The 24279-nt window shown below is 49.0% G+C and overlaps 1 protein-coding gene and 1 long non-coding RNA gene across 5 annotated transcripts in view; one reads left to right on the top strand and one right to left on the bottom strand.

The window, feature by feature from the left end:
* Positions 1-9883: 9883 nt before the first annotated feature.
* LOC123390139 lies at positions 9884-23678 on the top strand. Its single transcript, XR_006604758.1, has 2 exons — positions 9884-10143; positions 21927-23678. It is a non-coding gene; the product is annotated as an uncharacterized LOC123390139 (long non-coding RNA).
* The window catches only part of ABCB9 (ATP binding cassette subfamily B member 9), a 42216-nt gene continuing 40930 nt past the window's right edge, over positions 22994-24279 (bottom strand). For all 4 annotated transcript variants that reach the window (XM_004753145.3, XM_004753146.3, XM_004753144.3 and 1 more), the window contains one exon: positions 22994-24263. In XM_004753145.3, coding sequence (XP_004753202.1) covers positions 24006-24263 — 258 coding nt within the window. In that variant the 3' untranslated portion in view covers positions 22994-24005. The remainder of the gene's footprint in view (positions 24264-24279) is intronic.

Here is a 24279-nt window from a genome sequence, read left to right as displayed (position 1 = left end):
TTAAAGTAACCTTCACATAGCTGGACCTTAGAATCGTCTAGCCTTGAGATGAGAATGTTTTCTCTTCAACACAGGTTAATAGACTTCTACGTATTTTCATTTGGAAGGGCTGGAGAAAGACGCGCTGACCTGATGAGGGCATACATAGCATATTCTGGGCAGCTGTGTGTGAGCAGGGGAAGAATTATCCCCCAAGGCAACAGGTGAAGCGGCAGGACATCACCATGATGTACTAAGTGCCCAACGTGACCTCAGCACCAGTCAACGAGAAAAAAAAAAAAAAATCACCCCAGACACAGCCCCTGCTTTGGTGAGAGATCTAAAGGTATTAGCAGTATTTTTAAAGTTATTTTTAAAGGTTGATATTTTTGTGTGTTATAAAGGTGGAGGGTGGAAAGAGGTTGGTTATTTTGATGGGAGCTTTGGCTCTTCTGGTTTTTTATTTTCCTTCCCCGCTCTTATTTTTTGCTCCCTTGTGGAGTTTAATAAACTATTTCGGGCACGCAGTAAGAGAGAAAAGGGGAGAGAGTGAGGGAGAATGAAAATAAAATGAACATTCATAATGACCAGGTTAAGGAAGAGACATCCCAGACACAACTGAAACCGCTGTGTATCTTTTCACCTCGATCCTATTTCTTTATCTGCTTTGCCAGAGGGTAAGTACTAGCCTGTTACTTCACCTTGTATGTATTGATCCACGAACTTAATAAAAAAAGGTACATATGTACAGGTACCTTTCTGCTACTATTTTTTTAAAGATTATTTATTGGACAGAGACAGATCACAAGTAGGCAGAGAGGCAGGCGGGGGTGGGCGGAAGGGAAGCAGGCTCCCCGCCGAGCAGAGAGCCTGATGTGGGGCTCCATCCCAGGACCCTGAGATCATGACCTGAGCTGAAGGTAGAGGCTTAACCCACTGAGCCACCCAGGCACCTGCTACTATTTTAAAGTCAACATTCAGTTGGAGATGGATCCTTGCTAGTTTATATAGCTTGAAACATTTTTTTTCCACTGCATATGGCATCCCATTATGTACATTTATGACAATTTATGAAATCCTTTTTCTCTGGAAGGGGGTGTGGTCATAAAATATTCACATCTTCACTTTTAACTGGATATTGCCAGATTGTTCTCCAAAGCCGTTGTTCCAAAAGTTTTTGTGTGTGATAAAATACATGTAATATAAAATGTATCGTTCTAACCATATTTGAGTACAGAGTTAAGTACACTCACGTGATGAAACTATCACCACCACCCATCCCCAGAACTGAAAACTCTGAACTCCTCAAGCACTTCCTGTCTCCCACTAGCCCCTGGTGGCCACTGTCCTTCCTCCCAGCTCTAGGAGCTCGACGACACTAGGTGCCTCACATATGTTCAGTCCTTTTGTGACTGGTTTATTTCGCGCAACTGATGAGTCTTCAAGGTTCACCCATGTCCTAGCAGGTCTCAATGTTATTCCTTTTAGAAGCGGAGTCTTGCGTTGTACGCACATACCATTCTGTTTATCCACTCATCTGTTGACTGCCTGGGCTCTTCCCACCATTGGCTGTTGTGAGCAATGCTGCCGGGAACACTGGTGTACGTGAGAGTGGCTGGTGGAGTCCTCGCTTTCAGTCCTTTTGGGTATATATTCAGAAGTGAAATTGCTGGGTTATGTAGGATTTTTTAACTTTGAGGAACCGCCAGGCTGTCTTTGGTGATTACTCTATTTTACATTTCCAGCAGCCACGCAAAATGATTCCTTTTTCTTCATATCCACACCAAACTTGTGGTTTTTTTGAGGGGGGTGGAAGTAGGTGGGTACTAGCCATCCTGGGTTGGGTTTTGTTGCCATTGCTGTTAACGAGGGTTTCTTCTGCCAAAAGGATGAGCATCGCTTCATTTTGTCCTCTGTACAGGTCAACGGCAAGAGGTATGAAAAGTTCCAGAAACCAGTACTGATTATCTATAAGAACTTACCTTTCTTTATTCCTACAACCCAGGAAGATAGAGTCTGGGATGTGCAGAAAATAGACTGTTTCTATATATAAACGAGTGACTAATTGTGCCTGCAACAAAGGTCTTCTTAGATTAAGACCCAGCAGAAGGAATGGGAAGCAGATGGCTAGAACATCAGAGGGCACCTGGGACAGCCACCCTCTGAGTAGCCCTTTCTTAGATCACACCACGGTTGGTCTGCCTCATCCACAGACAATGCACTTCTAAGGGGAGGTTTCCACGGTTCCCTCTCCTTCCCACGTGACCAGCTCTGGGGCGGAATGTGGTGGTCCTATCATGCAGACATTTAGGCAGCTGACGCAGAAGGGCACATAAAGGGAGCCATCCCCAGTCAAGTCTCAGGTGACCTCAGTCCCGGCCGACAGCTTGACTGAGACCTCCTAACAGCCAGAACCACTGAGCTAAGCTGCTCCTGTACTCCTGACACCCAAACACTACGGGATAATACATGTTTGTTAAACTGCTAAGTTTCGGTTACACAGCAACAGGTGACTAATGCACCACCTATACCATGGCCATAAAAGAAGGATAAGTGGCCATTATTAGGATAACTTTTTTTTTAAGATTTTATGTATTTATTTGACAGATCACAAGTAGGCAGAGAGGCAGGCAGAGAGAGAGGAGGAAGCAGGCTCCCTGCTGAGCAGAGAGCCCGATGTGGGGCTCGATCCCAGGACCTTGGGATCATGACCTGAGCTGAAGGCAGAGGCTTTAACCCACTGAGCCACCCAGGCACCCCTATTAAGATAACTTAAATGGGGTGTGTGGGTGGCTCAGTCAGTTAAGCATCTGCGTTCCGCTCAGGCCCAGGGATCGAGCCCCGCGTCAGGCTCCCTCCTTGGCCGGGAGCCTTCCTCTCCCTCTCCCTGCTGCTCCCCTTGCTTGTGCTCTCTTTCCCTCTCTGCCAAATAAATAAAATCTTAAACAGGAACAAAAAGATAATTTAAATGACCAAGGGATGGTGAACGAAATCATGGTAAATCCGATTCATGGTATATCTTCCAGTCACTCAAGTAAGAGTATGAAGCAATACGGAGACTCCAGTATGAATTCATACTGAGGTACAAAAGCAAAATGCAAATGTATGCCAAGGCGGTGATGGTGACCGTGAACAAGTCAGGTTTGCCTAGGAACATGGAAACGAAGTCTTTAAGTTGTTGATGGACTTAAGGGAATCGAATTCAAAACAAACAAACAAAAAAATTATAACAAAGAGGGGTCCTGATAGTTTAGATGTTTGATTTGCTTTTTGTAGCTCACCAAAAACATTTGAAATAACAGTACATAAGAAATAAAAAGGAGGTGGGGTGCCTGGCTGGCTCAGTGGGTTAAGCCTCTTGTCTTTGGCTCAGGTCATGATCTCGGTCCTGGGATTGAGCCCCACATTGGGCTCTCTGCTCAGCGGGGAGCCTGCTTCCCCCTCTCTTTCTGCGTACTTGTGAGCTCTCTCTCGGTCACGTTAAAAAAAAAAAATTTTTATTTTAAAGAAATAAAAAGGAGGTAAAAGGCTATTTTTACCTCCTCCATTGCTCAGTCAACCTCATTTCACAGCAGAGATCATCCTTAGGACTGAACTTTTGCTTCCCGGACGAACAATTCACAGGTCATCCCTGGAGAGGACTTCAAATGTTTTCATATGCCCAAATTTTGTTTTCCTCACCAAAATAGCCTCTAGAAAATGATCCTTCAATATTTTGGCCTGTTTTGCCTTGATGCTGCCATGTAACCACAGAGACCATAAACCAGCCTGTCGGTCACATGCATTCACTCCAAGAAGCCCGACTACCTCGAAAATATCAGGTTCACACACCAGGAAATTCAGCTCTAAATTTCACTCGGAGCCCTGACGAGATCTGAAAAGCACAACACACGGGAAGTGGGTAGGACCCTCGAGTTGCTCCACACTTAAGAGAACCGAGAGAGATAGGATTTCCAGGCACTGGGCTTGCAAACTCTCTCTAGGGAGAAACTGAAACTCTTTCAAGGTGATATTTAAATTAGGAAACTTTATAGGGTTTGGAGTTTTGTTTTTAGTCATAAAAGTAATTTGCATCTTTCATTTCTCAGCTGGATGATGGGCTTAATATTCTCTATCGCTTTGGGCCAATCTATAATATTTCCTAAGAATACATACAAATTAACCAATGCTTAAGTATTTGTTCATTGTAAAAACTGTCCAAACACGAGAGAGGTAAAGTGCAACAACTCCAACTGATCTCCTATCCCAGAGGTAACGACCACCAACAGCTGTGTGTGACTCTGCCTAGAATTTTTCTAAGTGTAGAAAAACAGGCCCATCTGTAACTTTTCATTGAGCAGAAGTGGGATCTCACTATTCAGCAACTGGCAAGTCATTTTAGCCCGATCACGATCTCTAACTGCTGTAGAATTTTCCAGAGTGCCTACTTTGGGCATCTAGGTTCCTTCTTGTCCACACAGTACAATGTAGCAAGCACCCGTGTGTACACATCTTGGTGTATCTGTGAGCATATCCCTAGGACAATTTCCTAGAAATTGAATTGAACCACTTAATTTTTAAATCGATTTTTGAGAGAGTGAGATCATGAACAATGGGGAGGGACAAGCAGACTCCCCGCCAAGCAGGGAGCCCGATATGGGGCTGGATCCCAGGAACCTGGAATCATGACCTGAGCCAAAAGCAGACGCTTAACCAACCGAGACACCCAGATGCCCCTAAACTTTGTTATTTATTTATTTTTAATATTTTATTTATTTGACAGAGATCACGAGTAGGCAGAGAGGCAGACAGGGGGAGGTGGGGGGAGCAGACCCCCTGTTGAGCAGAGAGCCCGATGTGGGGCTCGATCCCAGGACCCTGAACCGAAGGGCAGAGGCTTTAACCCACTGAGCCACCAAGGTGCCCCAAAACTTTGTTTTTTAGAATGGTTTTTAGATTTACAGAAAAATCAAGTAGCTCAGGAAGTTCCCATTTACCCCTCATCCAGTTGTCCCTGTTAATATTTTACATTAATATCATACGGATGCCCCAGTTAGTGAACCGATGTTGATACTTCAGTTAGTAATAAAGTCCATACTGTGATGGGCGCCTGCGCGGCTCAGGGGGTTAAGCCTCTGCCTTCGGCTCAGGTCATGATCTCAGGGTCCTGGGATCGAGCCCCGCATCAGGCTCTCTGCTCAGTGGGGAGCCTGCTTCCCTCCCTCTCTCTCTCTCTCTGCCTCTCCATCTACTTGTGATTTCTCTCTGTCAAGTAAATAAATAAAATCCTTTTTAAAAAATAAAGTCCATACCCTTAGATTTCCTTGGTTTTTCCCTTAATGTCTTTTTTCTGTCCTGGGAACCCCTCCAGGACACTGAATCACACTGACTCCTCATGTCTCCTCAGGCTCCTTTTGGCCGTGGCAACGGCTCAGGCTTTCCCTGTTTTCGATGACCTGCACAGTCCTGCACAACGGGTGGTCCTCCACAGAGATTTGTCTGAGGTTTTCCTCATGACTGGACTGTGATTATGGGTTTTGAGGAGGAAGACGCAGAGACATGCCACGGTCATCAGGTCACGAATATCCATCAAACTCGAGCCCATTGATGTTAGACTCGATCACCTGCAGAGATTCTCAGCTGTGCAAGGACTCTCCCCGACCAGCCCTTACCCACACTGTGCCCTTTTGAAGGAAGTCACTCAGCACTGCCCCACATAAGGAGCAGGCAATCATGGTCCTCACTTTCTAATTTTTAAGTCATAAATTGGAGGTGCACCTGAGGGGCCCGGTGGGTTGAGACAGGTCATGATCCCAGGGTCCTGGGATCGAGCCCCACATCGGGCTCTCTGCTCAGTGGGGAGTCGTCTTCTCGCTCTCAAAAAATTTTTTTAAAAAGTCATAAAATGGTCTAAGATTAAAATGGTAGAGAAGGGTGTAGAACACTATTGTTAACAGCCTTTTGTGGTTCCTCCCATTTTTTTTTAAAGGGGGTAAGGATGGTGCACAGAGGGAGAGAATCTTAAGTAGACGCCATTCGCAGCACAGAGCCCCATTTGGGGCTCGATCTCACGACCTTGAGATCATGACATGAGCCGAAACCAAGAGTTGGACGCTTAACCTACTGAGCCACCCAGGCGTCCAAATTTCTCAGTGCATATTCAAGCACCTTTGCTCATCTCCACCCCGCCCCCCACCACCCCCCCCCTTTAAAGGGAAATTATATTCAGCTTCCATGGAACTTGTCATTTTGAAATCACGTCCCTACAGAGGATTAGATGCGACTCCACCCCTCGGAGAGTTCCAGAAGCCGGTGAGGCTCCCTCAAGAGACACGGCCCAAGTTCCCATTTTTGCCTCGGTCGGTGCTGAAATAGTGGGAGTCCTTTATGTTCTTTTAATTCTATGCATGTTTTAAGTGAAGATTCTTCTCGGCAGGAGGTGTTAAATCAGACACTAAATCAGGGCTGCTCTGAACGCGGTGAAAGCTTGCAGGTCTAATCTTAGGCAGAAGGATGTGCGAAGACGGGAGCTTATTTCGTGAACACCTTGACGTCCTCCAGGCGGCGGTGACATGCCAATCGCCTCAGGACACCCCCCACTTCAGGCCCGTCTCCCTTCAACTCCTCCCCTGTTCCAGAAGCTGCCCGCCCCTGACCCCCAAATTCACTCTGCTCTTGGGAGAAGCTGCCTTTCTTGACCTGCCCTAGATCTGCTCACTCCTCCTGCTGGCTCTCATCCTTTATTTCTAAACCTTCTGCAATGTTTACCTGCACACGTAATGCTGAACCCAGCCGGCTCAGTTACATCGCCTCGTTAACAGACTGCCGCCAATACACACAGATTTTTTTCCTCTTACGGTTCTGAAGCTTAGCAGCCAAGACGTCCCGAAGCGAAAGGTGTCGGCTGAGCAGGTTCCTTCCGGAGGCTGGGAGGACGCAAACTGCTTCTTTGCCTCTCTCGAAGCTTCTAGACACCCCCCTGCACCCCTCAACTGGAGGCTGCGTTTGTCCTCCAAGGCGCATGGCGGGAAACTCCGCCCCTGCTCTCGAGTCTCCTCTCTGACTCTGACCCTCCTGCCGGCCTCTTATAAGTACCCCCGGTTACATGGGCCACCTGGCTCGCCCACCCCGCAAGCTCTGCCTGAATCGCACCTGCCAAGCCCCGTTAGCCACAGAAGGCAACACTGACAGGTGCTGGGGATTCGGGTGTGGATTTGCTGGGGGGAGCGGGGGTAGGAGTGGTATTCAGCCCGCCATGCCTTCCTCCTTTAAAAACAATTAAATTAGAACCTTTGACGACTAGCTTTACTCTCCAGAGCCTGTTGCGGGGCTCGATCCTAGGACCCTGGGATCATGACCCGAGGTGAAGGCAGAGGCTTTAACCCACTGAGACACCCAGGCGCCCCCAGACCATTCTTATGCTTTAACATATGTACGTACGAATACATAGCGTATTTATTTAGTATTGGTTTGGTGGAGTTTTTGTAAACAAACAAAACCCTAAAACCTAAATGACATCGTATTAGGTGACATGCTTCTTTTCTCTGTTCTAAGGAAGCCACCTCTATTGATACATACAGAATATGTTCAGCTGCAACCTTTAAAAAATATTTGCGTTGGGGCGCCTGGGTGGCTCAGTGGGTGAAGGCCTCTGCCTTCGGCTCAGGTCATGATCTCAGGGTCCTGGGATCGAGCCCCACGTCGGGCTCTCTGCTCAGCAGGGAGTCTGCTTCCCTTCCTCTCTCTCTGCCTGCCTCTCTGCCTACTTCTGATCTCTGTCTGTCAAATAAATAAATAAAATCTTTAAAAAAAATATTTGCGTATCATGCAAACTATACCTAAGATAAAATTTGCCATCTTAACCATTAAATCTGCCGTGTGGTACCATTAAGTACATTCCTATTCTTGTGCAACCACATTTTTTTTTTTAGATTTTACTTATTTACTTGACAGACAAAGATCACAAGTAGGCAGAGAGGCAGGCAGAGAGAGAGGAGGAAGCAGGCTCCCCGAGGAGCAGAGAGCCCATTGTGGAACTTGATCCCAGGACCCTGGGATCATGACCTGAGCCGAAGGCAGAGGCTTTAACCCACTGAGCCACCCAGGCGCCCTTTTTTTAAGGGAAGAAAGAGAAAGTCTCCAGCAGACTCCTGGCGAAGCCTAGAGCCCAATGCAGGTCTCAATTTCAAGACCCTGAGACCAAGACCTGAGCCAAAATCAAGAGTTAGAGCTTAACTGACTGAGCCACCCGGGTCCCCTCCCTCCGCCGCCGCAGAATTTTTTTTTTTTTTTAAGAATTTTTATTTATGGGGCGCCTGGGTGGCTCAGTGGTTTGGGCTGCTGCCTTCGGCTCGGGTCATGATCTCAGGGTCCTGGGATCGAGCCCCGCATCGGGCTCCCTGCTCCGCAGGAGGCCTGCTTCCCTCTCTCTCTCTCTCTCTCTCTGACCTAACCCACCGAGCCACCCAGGCGCCCCTATTTGTGCTTTTGTATCTAGCCTCCTCAACTTTGCATAATTTTTCAGGGTTCCTCCACGCCGCCCCGTGTTACCTGCCCCCCATTTGGCAACGCCGCACACTCTCCGTTTGCGCTCCATCGACCTGCTCATGTTTGCCTTCTCTTTTGTAAACGGGCTGGAGCCTTTTCCACCTGCACTGGATCCGGCCTTGCCAATGAACTGATCCAATTCCCTACAATCGGGAAAGTCAGACGGCGGTCCCCTACAGAGTCCAGGGGCCTGCTCAGGACATGATGAGAATTTGATTCATGGTCACAGATACTGATGTTTATTTTCAACGAGAAGAAACAGCCTGGCCTGGCCCACCAGAGAAACTGGCCATTGAAAAGACGAGCGGACCGCTTCGCTTCTTGGACCTCAGTTTTCCCTTCTGGAAAATGGGCTGATTCCTGTCTCAGCTCCTTCGCCACTAGAACAAGGCATTAGGAAAGCATGCATGGGGCCCATGATGCTGCCTTGGCCTATCAGCCCCCCGGGGCAGCCTGGTGCAGATGGGGTACAGTTCCCCGGATTTGGGGCTCAGCAGAGAGAATGACAACCCCGAAAACCTGGTCTCACCCTTACCCTTTACCAGCCCCCAGCCCTCAGCTGGAGGGCTACTCCGATTGTTTTTCTGGGTTCAGAAAAACAATTTTTTTCTTTGTTCCAAGAGAAAAAAAAAAATGATTGCTAAGCAGGTTGAGATGCTCCTCTTCCCCGAGGGGAGAGTTTTGGAGGCTCGCTGCAAGCTGGGCTTGTCTCAGCTCAGTAGCTGGGCAACATTCCTCTCCCTGCCTGTCTATTTTAAACCACACAGATAACTAGGCAGGCGAGGCAAGACAACAAAGGCGGAACAGTGGGGGAAGGACATCTGGCTGGGAGAGCTGGCAGCAGGCTGACAGACTTGCGGTTCCGTGGATTGGCTCCTGCTGTGTGCAAAGTTTGGGGGAAGAGCGCGGGGGCTTTCCACCCATGGCCGCTCACACTGGAAGGGGCAGGAGGGGCAGGGCACAGCTCACCAAGGAATCTTTTATTCTTATTGAAAGACGTTGGCTCATCGCTTCTCGTTCTTTTGGCTAAGATCAAGGGAAAGACGTTGGCTCCTTCATTCAGCAAATATGTGGCCTCTTCAGATCCGCAGGTTGACAGGTTTTCATCCCTCCTGGATAATTCCCAGCCATTATCTCTTCTAGAGCTTCCTCCACCCGTCCTCTCCTGCTTCCGGGTGAAACTCCAGATAAACGCATGACAACGACATCTCCCAGAACCCTCACATTCTCGTGTTCCCCCTCTGGTACTATCAGGCTTTTTGGTCGCTGTGTGGCTTTCTGGATGATTTCTTCTTTTTTAAAAGATTTTATTTATTGGACAGACAGAGATCACAAGTAGACAGAGAGGCAGGCAGAGAGAGAGAGAGAGGGAAGCAGGCTCCCTGCTGAGAAGAGAGCCCGATGCGGGGGCTCGATCCCAGGACCCTGAGACCACGACCTGAGCCGAAGGCAGAGGCTTAACCCACTGAGCCACCCAGGCGGCCCTGGATGACTTCTTCTGATACCTCGTTAATCCTTCTGCGGTGTCCGATCTTCTGTCCAATGCAGTTGAGTTCGTTATTAGTTTTTAGTATCTCTAGTTCTGTCTTGTCCTTCATCAGATCTGCTACGCCACTTTTCAGAGCCTTCAAGCTTGGGGTAAGCATAACAGTTCTGGGATCTGTGTTGGGAGTGGCCGCGGTGTTTGGATAAATGTTTAGTAGTCAGAATAAAAAAAAAACCCTGATCTGTAGCCCTGACCGCTTCCTCCGGTGTGAATACGCCCACCGTGGTGGGTCGCAAGCAGCTGGTGTGAAGTCATGACCGTGGACTCTGGGACTTTGCCTGGATCCCCCCAGGGAGGTAACATTGGAGCTGACAGAAACCTGAATGAGGAGGAGCCAAGAGAGCACTGGAGGGAAGGGGATGAAGACAGAGGAAGAGTCTCACACAGGCCAGAGGTAGGGACAGGGTTGGCACTTTGAGGAAAGAAAGGGGACAGCATGTCTGGCCTGGCAAGTTGGGGTGGTGGCAGAGGTGCGCTGGGATGGGGCAGGCCCAGGGTACCCAGGGCCAAGGTTTGAACCAGAGGAGTAAGAGGATAGATTTATAGTTTCTTTATTTTTTTAAAGATTTTATTAATTTATTTAACAGAGAGAGAGAGAGAGAGATCACAAGTAGGCAGAGAGAGAGAGGGGGAAGCAGGCTCCCCACTGAGCAGAGAGCCAAATTCGGGGCTCGATCCCAGGACCCTGAGATCATGACCTGAGCCGAGGCTTGACCCACTGAGCCACCCAGGCGCCCCTAGATCTATAGTTTTAATGATCTCGATGACTCCCAGTCTGTAGGTGTGGGCTGTCCCTGGCGATTTCCTGCCAAAGAGCACAGTGTGAGGGCGCCCTGCTGGTTCGGGTGGTAGAGCGTGTGACTCTTGATCTTAGGGTTGTGGGTTTGAACCTCATGGTGGGTGTAGAGATTAATTAAAAATAAAATCTTAGGGGCGCCTGGGTGGCTCAGTGGTTAAGCCGCTGCCTTCGGCTCAGGTCATGATCTCAGGGTCCTGGGATCGAGTCCCGCATCGGGCTCTCTGCTCAGCGGGGAGCCTGCTTCCTCCTCTCTCTCTCTCTCTGCCTGCCTCTCTGCCTACTTGTGATTTCTCTCTGTCAAATAAATAAATAAAATCTTTAAAAAAAAAAAAAAAAAATCTTAAAAACAAACAAAAAACCAACGAGTACAGTATGGAAAAGGTGGGGAAGAGCCCCTTCACAGTGGAGAAAACTGACAAAATGCTACCTCTTCAGGCGACTGACCAAAGTCAACGTCAAGAGTCAGCAATTGGGGCGCCTGGGTGGCTCAGTGGGTTAAGCCTCTGCCTTCAGCTCAGGTCATGAGCCCCACATCGGGTTCCTTGGTCAGCAGGGAGCCTGCTTCTCCCTCTCCCACTCCCCCTGCTTGTGTTCCCTCTCTCACTGTCTCTCTCTGTCAAATAAATAAAATCTTAAAAAAAGAAAAGAAAAGAAAAAAAAAGAACATGGTGTCCCGGGACAGGTTCCAGGACTGAAGACAGACGTTAGGGGAAAATCGAAGGAAATCTAAATAAACTATGGTCTTTAGTTAATAACAGCATATCCATATTGGCTAATTGGGCCAAATGCATTTTACCAATGTAAGCTATTAATAATAATGGGAAACTGGTGAGTGAGTTATAGGGACTCTGTGTACTATTGTTGCGATTTTTCTGTTAATCTAAAACGGTTCTGAAAAACAAAGTCTGCTAATAAAAACGTTAGGTCTGGCTGGTGACTGCGGAGGATGGCTTGCACGGGTCGGGCATGTGGGGAGCGGGGAAGTGAGATCACCGCACGGCCCTGCATGTGGGTTGTGGCTTGGGTCTCAGTGGGAGAGGCAGAGAGTGCAACTCAAGAGATCTGAGCCCCTGACAGTCCGGCAGGCCTCCCCACGTGATAACTATAGGGGAGACAGGAAGGAAAGAGTCCAGTACAAGGCCCAGGTACTTGAACTTGAGCACCTGGAAGATGGTGTCATTAAGACAGAGTTGACTATGAGAAAAATAGGTTAGGGAGGAAAGCCTGAGGCTGCATTTCTGCAGGGGCGGTGAGTCCAAGGGACCTTTGGGACATCAAGAGAGGAGAGCTCGAGTAGGCAGGGGAATTGCAGGAGTCTGTCCCGCAGTGAGAGTTGGAGCACCTATGTATGAGCAAGGAGCACACCTACTGGGTGGAGATCCCAGGGGTGAAAAGGCTTTAAGAAACTTCTAGTATGTTCAGAGAGCTAGCAACATGCCAGGGAAGCCTTGACAAGTCAAATCTGTGAGCACCCCAGCAGACCAGCTGGGGTGGTGGAGAATCAGAGAGACTGCCCACAGGCCGAAGGGCACAGCAGATGTCAGGCATCTCTCCCTGCTCTGGAAAAGTCTGTCCTTCACTGGAGCCCGCACACATCCGTCCAGGCCTCCAGCCAGTCTCCCCTTTGGAAAAAGCCTTCCCTTTCTCTAGGCTGATAGCCAAAATCGCTAGATAATTGAGGGTCAGAGGTCAAGGAATTCAGAGTCTGGCACCTGACCAGGCCTGTGAAGGGCAGGGCTTACATAACTGCCAAGAGCCTTGGTGAGGGGGGAGGGGGGAGGTGTCCTGGACACTCTAATTGCCTCTGGGCGTGTGCTGTATTGCTCTGGGGCCAGGAAAGGTGAAGGGCTTCTATTGTGTATCTACCCCAGGGCCCTAGCTGATAACTGATACCTTTTTTTTTTGGTCGAATAGGGAGTAGAAATTTTTTTTTTTTTAATTTTTTGTTTAAATTCAGTTAACAGGGGTGCCTGGGTGGCTCAGTGGGTTAAGCCTCTACCTTCGGCTCAGGTCATGATCTCAGGGTCCTGGGATCCTGCTTCTCCCTCTCCCTGCCTCTCTGCCTACTTGTGATCTCTCTCTCTCTGTGCAAAATAAATAAAATCTTTTTAAAAAATTCAATTAACATATAATGTATTATTGGCTTCAGAGGAAGAGGTCACGGATTCCTCAGTGGCACAGGACACCCAGCACTCATCACATCACGTGCCCGCCTTAATGCCCAGCACCCAGTTACCCCACCCCCCCAACCCACCACCCCTCCAGCAACCCTCAGTCTGTTTCCCATGCTTAAGAGTCTCATGGTTTTTCTCCCTCTCTGATTTCGTCTTGTTTTATTTTTCTCCTCTCTTCCTGTATGATCTTCTGTTTTGTTTCTTAAATTCCACACATCAGTGAGATCACATGATAATTGTCTTTCTCCAACCAGCTTACTTCACTTAGCATAGTACCCCCAGGCTGTCCTGAGTGAGGGTCCCTCTCCAAGGCTACAGAGCAGGCTGAGCTCAGGCCTGGCTGCTTGGGGTGGGGAGTTGGGGGTGCCTGCTGCCTCTCTTGGGCCCCGTCCAGTCCAGCACGTCTTCCTCAGCCTGATTAAAACCCTCCAACAATCTCCACTCTTGGCAGGGTATGTCAACCAGCTCCCAGAAGCTGCTGGGTCAAGTCCTGTCCTGCTTTCCTCCCTTACCTTGTCCGTGGGTCCCTGTCACTGCCCATTTCCTGCTCTACAAATTCCGGGCTTCTTCCTGTCGCGTGATCTTCAAACTTGCCACTCCTTTGCCCAGATCAATCTTTTTCCACCCACCCTTTTTTGGGGGTGTGTGTGTGTGAAATTCCCATAACACGCAATTAACCATTCTCAAGTGTGCGAATGCTCTCGGATTAGTGTATTTCCAGTGCTATGCAACCTCCAGGTCTCTGACGCTTCAAAACTTTCTCATTAACCGATAAAGACACCTCATTCCCATTAAAGCAGTCACTGCCCATCCCCCACCCCCACTCCCATGCCCCGGTAACCTCTAACCTGCTTTCTGACATCGATTTGCCTATTCTGAATATGTCATACAAAGGGAATCATACACTATGTGGCTTTTGTGATGGCTGATTTCAGTAGCGTGATGCTTCCAGGGCTCACCCACGTGGTAGCAGGTGTCAGAACGTTGTTCGCTTTCTACAGTGGAGTCGTACCGGACTGTCTGCGTACCCCATTTGTTTACCCATTTGTTACTTCACGCACAATCTGGCTGTTTCCCCCTTTTGGCTATTGTGAATAGAGGTGTTACGAATATCTATGTACAAGTTTCTGCCTGGACATGTCTTCATTTCTTGTGGGTCTCTACCTAGGAGCGGAATTGCTGGGTCCTATGATTCCTCCGTGTTCAACGTTCTCAGGACCCACCAGGTTGTTGTTGGCTCATTGTTTCCCCCAGATCCCTGTGGCTGGCCCCTCGCCTCACTCAGCTCGGACATCATCACCTCCTCAGATGACCCCAACGCAAAGGGCACCCGCTTCCAGATCACCCTCTTGTCTTTTCACCATGTGGGGTTCATGATCCATCAGAACATAGGCGGCCTCATACTTCTTATGTTCCGTGGTGACCCACAGCCTAGCACAGTGCCTGGTACACAGTAGGCACTCAATTCATAATAATCACTGCTGAATGACCCATCTCAGGTTGTCAAAGGAAAGGAGCAGCAACAATGTGAGGTGCATCTTTGTCATTGGAAATTGCTGCTGGGACCGCCCAGGAGTGACTCAGCTATTTAAATGGACTACTTCCTCCTGCCCTAAGAAAGCAAATACTGGTTAGGTTCTGTTTCTTCATTCTTTCCTGTTAGTGACTCAGCACAGACCTCTCTTCACCAATTCCCAGTCCTTGGGCCAGAACAAGTAACTCCTAATGACTTATTGCAAACATTAAAAAAACAAACAAACAAACCACGAAGACGGAAAGGAATTCGGGTGGGGAATTGGTTAGATGAATGAGGCTGTGATCAGCCTGGTAGGCTGGTTAAGGGCTCTGGCTTGGGGTTCAGGTGTTCAAAATGCCTGGGTCAAGTCCCAGCTTTGTCACTTAGCTCTATTCTATGTTATTTAATCTCATTTCTCTTGCTTGAAAAACCACGGTTTATAGTACGAGCTCCGTCACAGGCTTGTTGAGAGGAGTCAGGGAATGACTATCATACAAGATGCTCAGTGTGGCATTGGTGCGTTGAAATGTTTCGTATGGAACAGTCGCCACCATCACTGTCCTCACCTGCCTGTCTCTGTCCTGGTCTCTGCAGGTTGGCCATTCAGATGAAAGGAGATAATAAATGTGTTTTGTTTTTTGTTTTTGTTTTTTAAAGATTTACTTATTTGAGAGAGAGAGAGAGAATGCATGAGACAGCGAGTGAGTGCCAATGAGGGGGTAGAGGGAGAGGGAGACGCAGACTCCCCGCTGAGCCTGACTTGATTCCAGGACCCTGAGATCGTGACCTGAGCCACGTAAGCGCCCAACAAACGTGTTTTTAAAAAGTAAAAGGAGGGGCTCCTGGAGAGAGCATGTGACTCTTGATCTTAGGGTCATGAGATCGAGCCCCATGCTGGGTGTAGAGATTAAATAAATTTTAAAAATTAAAATAAAAATTAAAAGGTAAAGGAAAATTGTGAACGTACTTAAGGCCTCTGGGTGGCACAGTTTAAAATGGTCAATTTTATGCTATGTGTATTTTACCACAATAAAAAAGGCAAAGATTAAACAATTAAACAGCCTCTTTGTGACTCTCCCTCCACCCAACACCTCCCCAAAAGTTAAAAAACTTTTCTGTATTATTATTTGAAATATAATAGCTCTCCTACCTGGGGCCAGAAGTCACCAACCTCAGCTGTAATGGGTGTTTGGGTGCTGGATCCCAGAGTCTCTGCTCTGTGGAACTTTCTAGAATCTCAGGGCCTGGAGAAGTGCAGGATTGGGGTGAAGGTTCTCAGGGAGGGAGGAGGGTGAAGATCCCCACCGTGGCCCCTCAGGTCCAACAGAGAAGTCTAGATGGGCTAGCTGGCTGTTGAGCTTTCAACAACTTCTGTTCTTAGTAAACAGAAATCCTAACAGCTGCCTTCCATCTTGTTCCAGGAAGTGTGGGTGGGACTCATCAGTGCTTGGCACACCAGGGTTGGTTTACTTTGTTTTGAGTGTTCCGTGTATCCCCATCCCTGGGGAAAACTGTAATATTCAGAAACGTATGGGAGGGCGCCTCGCTGGCTCAGTCAGTGGAACGTGCCACTCTTGATCCCGGGGTTGTGGGTTCTAGCCCCACCTTGGGTGTGGCGATACTTAAAAATAAAATCTTTTTAAAAAAAAGAAAAAGAGGGGTGCCTGGGTGGCTCAATGGGTTAAGCCTCTGCCTTTGGCTTAGGTCATGGTCTCAAGGTCCTGGGATCAAGTTCCGCTTTGGGCTCTCTGCTCAGCCCGGAGCCTGCTTCCCCCTCTCGCTCTGCCTGCCGCTCTGCCTACTCGTGATCTCTCTCTCCATCAAATAAATAAATAAAATCTAAAAAAGAAAAGAAAAGAAAAGAAAAAGAAATGTACATGGAACAATATAACACTCACACATGTGCCTGATGCTCAGAACTGAACGTTAACATTTCTTCTATTTGCTTGGAATGGACATTAATTCTCACCAAAAGTGTATTTATGTTGATGTCCCTCTAATCACGAGAGAACCTCCAACACAAATGAAGTGTATAGCCTCTCAGCCTACTTTTATTTATTTATGTATTTATTTTTAAGATTTTATTTAAGTAATCTCTACACCCAACTCACAACTCCGAGATCAACTGAGCCAGCCAGGAGTCCCTCAGCCTATTTTTAAACTTGACACACATGGCGGGGGTGGGGGAGGGGAGAAATAGGGGATGGGGATTAAGGAGCACACTTGTGAGGTCACGTGAGGTCACCAGGAGATGTATGTTAGCTCTGAATCACTATATTGTACATCCGAAACCAATATAGCGCTGGCATTATAACTAATTGGAATTAAAATAAAAACTTCAAACTTTACACACATATTTATATATGCCAAAAATACAGCGGGTACTGTTTCTATGTATATTAATGAACATAAATAAATTAACTCTACCTAATAGGTTATTCTGCAGTGTGCTTTCTGGCTCATTTTTATGTTTTTGAGATCTATCCAAGTTAACATGCATAGCTCTAATTTATGCCTTTTCCTCCTGCATGAATATTTCACCCTTTGTCCTACAGCACACTTTTTAAAACCAAATTAAAGACAGGGAAGTTGTTTCTAATATTTGCAAATGCAAACCAGGCTGCTACAAACATCCTTGAGCTGATTACTCCAAAGCAGTGTTCTTCCGGCGGGGGTGGGGTGGGGGGTGGGGGGGTAACCGGGTGATGGGCATTACGGAGGGCACGTGATGTGATACGCACTGGGTATTATGTAAGCCTGATGAATCACTGACCTCTACAACTGGAACTAATAATATATTATATGTTAATTAATTGAATTTAATTTTTAACAAAAAGTTAAAAAAAAAAAAAACCCAAAGCAGTGGTTTTCACACTGCCCGAGGCATGAATGAGTCAGAAAATCCATTTTTTTTTTTCTTAAATGACATAGGTCAGAATCATTTGTAATAAGTACTTTACTATTCTTTGGTGAAGCTTTTGGTGGGTGTGTATGTGTGTGTGTTCTTGGTAGGGAGGGGAAGTGTTTTTCTTACTAAGGATTGCAGTGAAAACAAGGTTTATTTAATTTTTTTTTTTAGATTTTATTATTTATTTGAGAGAGAGAGACAGAGATAGTGACAGAGATAGGAGAGAAAGCACGAGCTGGGAAAGAGGTAGAAGCAGGCTCCCCACCGAGCAGGGAGCCCAAGGGAGGACTCGATCTCAGCACCCTGAGATCATGATCTGACCCGAAGGCAGATGCTTCCCCAACTGAGCCACCCAGATGCCCCCAAAACAAGGTTTACAAAATATTCCTCCCCCCAGCGATTCCACCCAAAAGAATTGAAAATGTACGTCCACGTGAAAACGTGTACGCAAATGTTCACGGCAGCTCTCTTCACAACAGGGGAAGGCGGAACCAACCCGCATATTCACCAACAGATGAACAGATAAACAGACAGAGGGGGTCCTCCCATATGCAGTCAAATCCTGCTCCACCGTAATAAAAAATAAAGTACGGATACATGTTCCAACATGGATGAACCTTGAAAACATGATGCTGAGTGAAAAAGGCCAGGCTCAAAAGATCTCATACTGTAGGACTGCATTTCCATGAAGCGCCCAGAACAAGCAAATCCATAGAGATGGAAAGCAGATTAGTGGTTGCCAGGGTCTGGCGGTGGGGGGGAGGGGAAGTGGGGACTGATGGCTTAATGGGTACGGATTTCCTTTCCGAGAATGTTCTGGAATTAGATCGCAATGATAGTTTCACAACATTGTGAATTTACTAAAAGCCACTGAATTCTGTGCTTTAGAAAATGGTGTCAATGGCGAATTTTATGTTCTGTGAACTTTACCTCAATGAAGAAAAAAATGTTAAAGCCCCTCCTCTCAGGCACAGGAAGGGCAGAATTGTGGGTTGTACGGTTTGCTCATCTCAACCTTTTTTTTTAACCACATGTGGGAAAATCGCTTTCCAAAGTGGTTGTCCCCATCTGCACTCTCAAGACAGTGAATGAGAACTTCTCTCTCCCCAAACCCACACTGACACCTGGTACCAGAGAGAAAAAAATAATCAGGGGGCACGTGGGTGGCTCAGTGGGCTAAGCGTCTGCCGTGGGCTCAGGTCATGATTTCGGGGTCCTGGGATGGAGCCCCATGTTGTGTCTGGTTCCCTGCTTAGCGGGATGTCTGATTCTCCCTCTCCCTCTGCCTCTGCCCTCACCCTCCATTGTCCCTTCCGCCCTGCTCATGGTTTCTGTCTCTCAAATTAACAAAATCTCCATTAAAAAAAAGTTTATTATTATCACTATTATTATTTGTAAAGCCAGCCCTCTGTCACGGGGCTTGAACTCAGGACCCTGAGATCAAGAGGCACATGCTCTACTGACTGAGCTAGGCAGGACTGCCCATAAATCTTAAAAAAGAGAGAGAGAGAAAGAGGAGGAAGACAGGTGGATTTCTGAGCGCATTAGTTATGACAGCTTCCTGAGGCGGGGTCAGAGCTCTGGCACAGCCATTGGGCAACGGACGGAACATACTGTCGAGGGGCTGGCGTTCCTACTACCCAGGTGAGGCTGCTTGACCCCAAAGAGCCCACCTTGAGCATCCTCTCCAGCTCTGCGGCGACAGAGAGCACCTCAAGGTGCTGGGTTCTCTATCCGGAGCTGTCAGCTGTGACGGCGACCCCAAATCAGATGAACAGCTTCCTCCCAACAGACAGACTCTGGATCCGAGTCTGCTGAGGCCAGCCATTTGGAAAAACCCATCTGCTGCCTAATGTACTCATTCAGCTTCAGGGAGCAGCACGCGCGAGAGAGGGGGCAGCGAGAGGGGAGGGATGACCTGCGGCAGGGGCTTGACAGGTGAGAAAAGCCCGGGTCCAAAAAAAAAAAAAAAAAAAAAGCCCCATCCTCTGGATGCCAAAGATGACGCTGTGGGAGAGCCCCCCCCCCCGACCCCTGCCCCCAGCTGGGACAACCACCCACGACAAGCTACAGAATTGGCAGGGCCTGGTGCAAAATGAAAATGCGGGGCCCCGTGTTCAATAGCTTCAACGTAGGTGGCAAGTCTGTGCAAAGACAGCCCTGCCTCTGTCCTCCCCCTGGCCCTTGGGTCTTTACACCAGGATTAAGGACGAAGCCCGCTCTGGGTCCCCAGCGTCCCCGCGCCCGTCACCATCCTGTCTCATCCTCACTTACTTCCTTGGCTATCTCCCCAGAGGATGGTGCATTCCCCCCGGGGGGCTCGGCTGCCATGGTTGCCCCAGATCGCCTCCCACAGGACCTGGGACAGAAGAGGGTAGCCCCATTTGCTCAATTAATTACCAGGGAGAAAAAGTCTACTTTAAAAATCAAGGCTCTCCACTTCAGACCCACCAGGATGACTGTAATTTAAAATTATAAATAAAGAAAAACAGAAAATAAGAAGCATTTGGTGAGGCTGTACAGAAATCGGAACCCTAACGCTTTAGAACGTATAATGGGGCAGCCACCGCGGGGACAGTTTGGTGGGTCCTCAAAATGCAGAACGGAGAGCGACTGTTAAGACTCAGCATTCGGGGCGCCTGGGTGGCTCAGTGGGTTAAGCCTTTGCCTTCAGCTCAGGTCATGATCTCAGGGTCCTGGGATCGAGCCCCATATTGCATTGGGCTCTCTGCTCAGCAGGGAGCCTGCTTCCTCCTCTCTCTCTGCCTGCCTCTCTGCCTGCTTGTGATCTCTGTCTGTCAAATAAATAAATAAAATCTTAAAAAAAAAAAAAAAAAGACTCAGCATTCCGGTGCTGGGTGTGTACCCAAGAGATATGAAAACTTAGATCCGCACAAAGACATGAATGTTCACAGAAGCGCTATTCATAACAGCCAAAAGGTTGAGACAACCCAAGAGTCTACTAAGGGATCACGGGATAACCAAAACGTGGTCTATCCACACAATGGAATCCTATTCAGCCACGAAGCAGGAAGCGTGGACACCTGTTACAACCTGTATGATTTTACTACAGTTAAAAAAAAAAAAAATTAAAAGCAGTGTGGTGCCCTGAATTGGATCCTAGAACAAAAAACAAAGCCAGGGTGCCTGGGTGGCTCAGTGGGTTAAAGCCTCTGCCTTCGGCTCAGGATGATCCCAGGGTCCTGGGATCAAGCCCCGCATTGGGCTCTCTGCTCAGCAGGGAGCCTGCTTCCTCCTCTCTCTCTCTCTGCTTCTTTGCCTGCTTCTGATCTCTGTCTGTCAAATAAATAAATAAAATCTTAAAAAAAAATTTGTTAAAAAAAAAAACAAAAAAGAAAAACAACCCCACATTATTGGAAAATTGGTGAAATAGAAAAAAAGCCTGGAGTTTCATGGACAGTGAGAGACCAGTGTTGTTGTTTTGGTATGATAAGTGCTCCACGATCACACGTGATGGGAACAGGAGGAAAGCTCACTAAGGGCTATATAGGAAATGCTTCTGTTTCATTGCAACTTTTCTGTAACACTAAAATTATCCTGGGACGCCTGGGGGGCTCAGTCAGTTAAGCGTCTGCCTTTGGCTCAGGTCATGATCTCAGGGTTCTGGGATCGAGCCCCACGTTAGGCTCCCTGCTTAGTGGGGAGTTGGCTTCTTTCTCTGCCCCCTCCCCTACTCCACCCACTTGTGGTCTCTCTCATATAAATAAAATCTTTAAAAAAAAATACTAAAATTATCCCAAAGTAAAACATTTATTTAAAAAATCGTATCTCGGGGTGCCTGGGTGGCTCAGTGGGGTAAAGCCTCTGCCTTCGGCTCGGGTCATGATCCCAGGGTCCTGGGATTGAGCCCGTGCATCAGGCTCTCTGCTCTGCAGGGAGCCTGCTTCCTGCCCCCCCCCCCCCCCCCCGTCTGCCTCTCTGCCTGCTTGTGATCTCTGTGTCAAATAAATAAATAAAATCTTAAAAAAAATAAAATAAATTAAAGTTAAAAATTAAATTAAAATTAAAGTTAAAAATCCTATCTGCCTTCTAAAAAGCAGCTAGCTCGGTCTCTGAAAGGTTCTTTTGTCTGGCTAGGGTCTGCTTTTGGGTTCAGGTTTACGAACCGGGGAGCTGTAGCGGACACCGGCATGGGAACGTGTGGTGAATCTGCGGAGCCCAGCCTAGGGTTGTTGGAGGGTGGGGGTGGGGGTGGGGAGGGGTGAGGGAGGAGCCTGGGCTGGAATGGGGTTGGGCTGCGGGCCCCCAACCCCTGCCCCTTGGCAGGGAAAAACTCACCCTGAAGGGGAGGCTCCAAAGACTTCAGAGGAAAAGGATGTTGAGGATAGAGGTTACCAAGGGGTGACCCACAGGCGGCAGACTGCCTCGAGCTGTGTTTATTGACCCTGGGTTTTGTAAACTAATTTGAGCCAATCTATAAAAAGCAGTCAATCTCACATTAAAACTCCAATTTCCAGCTTCTCCGAAAATCTCTGTGGATCTGCTGACTCAAGGTTACCTTCCTGCGTGGCCTCAAGGGACTGCAGCCGAAACCCAGCCCCCCCAACCCCCCACCGCCGCAGCACAAGTCTGAGGCCTCGGTCACCATTCATTCCCAGGCTGGCACCGTGTTCTCTTTCTAGTAGAACGGGAAAGATTTCTCTGCGCCATCGCGAAAGTGGAAAAATGGAACAGAAACCAAGAGGGTTGTCTCCTTTCTCTTATTCCTGGCCGACTGCACACACTTGCAGTACTTACCTGGCTCCCAGAAGCACTTCTATTTGAGAACTCAGGTCTGACGTTGGATCCGTACAGCCTCTGCCGCAGGGTCAGTCAAGTCTCCCCTTAGAGCTGCACTCTCAGGCCTTCCGTGGTTCCGGTCAGGCACACACACGCGCTTCTTGGGTGTGAATCCTGGCTCTAGCCCTCACTAGCTGGTGGTCCTGAGCAAGCAGCTTAACCTCCCTGGGACTCGGTTTCCTTAAGCCCCTGAGGTGAAGCAGGAGACTCGGCTGGTGGCAGTCTAGGTCAGCTTACCGGGCAGGAAAATGGGTACGTGGCCACACTAGTAGTTACTGTACTGAAATATTTCTCCACTAGTTGGTAAACAGCCACTGCCCCCCGGCCCCCTCCCAGGACCCTGGACTTCATCACAGCCCCACAAGAATAACCGCCCCAGAGGTTTTTCCTGTGCCCAGTCTCACCTCCCTTCTGATGGAGCTGTTAGGTAAGACCTCCTGGCTCCGTGGGGTGAAGTGGGCATGGGGGGCCCGGTCCCTGATGGAAAAGAGCAGGTGGCATTTGCACAGAAGTCCCCCAGATGTCAAGGAGACAGGCCTCCGTGACCCTGCACAAGCCCCGTGGAGATAGACAGACAGAATAAATTCTTCGGTGTTAGAGTTCCTGGGGACATGAAGAGCACAGAAGGGGGGCTCCCAGACCCTGTGGGGGAGGCCCTTTAGCCAAATCTCTCAGGCTATGTCTGATGGAAAAATCTAACCAGGGGACGGGGCAGAGGGCCCAGGAAGAGGTCAGAGGTCAGGGGTCAGAGGTAGTACACTTTATTGACCGGGATCTTCCAACATCTTGCAAACACCCACCCACCCCCACCCTGCAAAACCAGAGCCTGAGCTTTGCCGCCGTTCTGTCCACCAGACAGGGAAGAGAACGCATCTCTCAGACATCTGGCACTGAAGGGCCTCCCCTCCCAAGAGCAGAGCGAGGAGCGGAGCAGGGGTGCATGTGGGGGAGGGGCTGCCGGCTGGAGGGGGGAGATGGAGCAAGGGATGAGGCGGGCCGGAGGGGCTCACGCCGGGGTGAGGCTGGGGCCACCCTGAGGCTCTGCGGGCCTGGCCAGCCCCTCACTCCCCCAGTTAAGGTTAGTAGTGGTTCACAGTGAGACTGGCTTAGATTTGGCAGGACGGCAAGGGCCACGGGCAGACAGGCCCTTCCCACTCTTCCCGCCGACCCCTGGCCTGACTCACGAAGCTGCGAAGTGAGAGAGGAAGTCCCCTCCTCTGCGTCCCTCTTTGGGGACAGGAAAGCCCCTTCTCTCGAGGGGCAGAGGGCAGAGGCCTAATTCTCCCCTGGCATCCCCCAGGCTATTAGGAAGGATCGTTCACTCCTGGCTCAGAAGTTTCTAGAACATCTCAGTGACCTTGCCCATCATTACTCCCCATTTAAAAAAAAAAAAAAAAGTTTTTGAAATCTGGGAGTTGACTGGGGCCCATCGAACCAAGCAGTAAAATACCTTGGTTCTTCAAGTGAGATCTTGGTTTAAAAAGGTAGCTCTACCTTCTCTTAGAAGCCCTGGGAGACCGGATGGAGAGACCAGCGGGGTCTCTGCTGCCCAGCGGGGAAGGGCGGGGTGGGGGTGGGGGCAGGTGGATGGATAGGGGGGCGCGATGCAGGAAGCAGTGACACATGGGACATGGCAGGCTGTCCTCCGGCACGGTGGGCCTCGGCTCAGAGGGCAGAGGGGATGGGGGGCCCCCATGGGTACATCTGCCCGGCAGGCACCGGGACCTCGGCCCCACCGTGCGAGGCGGGGCCTGCGGTCAGGCCTTGTGGCCGCCGCCCGGTGGGTCCTTGTGGCCAGCTGAGTAGTCCGCGGCGGGCTCGAGCCCCAGCATCTGCCGCTGCACCAGCTTGGCGTAGAGGCCGCCCTGGGCCAGCAGCTGCTGGTGCGTGCCCTGCTGCACCACGCGGCCCTTGTCCAGCACCACGATGAGGTGCGCGCGCTCCACCGTGCTCAGGCGGTGCGCGATGATGAGCACGGTGTGCTTCTGCAGGTTGCCGTGGATGGCCTGCTGGATCTGGGGAGACGGAGGG

This window comes from Mustela putorius, unplaced genomic scaffold, assembly GCF_011764305.1.
Source record: "Mustela putorius furo isolate JIRA1106 unplaced genomic scaffold, ASM1176430v1.1 tig00537248_pilon_pilon_pilon, whole genome shotgun sequence".
In the NCBI taxonomy this organism is placed as follows: domain Eukaryota; kingdom Metazoa; phylum Chordata; class Mammalia; order Carnivora; family Mustelidae; genus Mustela; species Mustela putorius.
This window is presented reverse-complemented; position numbering and strand designations above follow the sequence as displayed.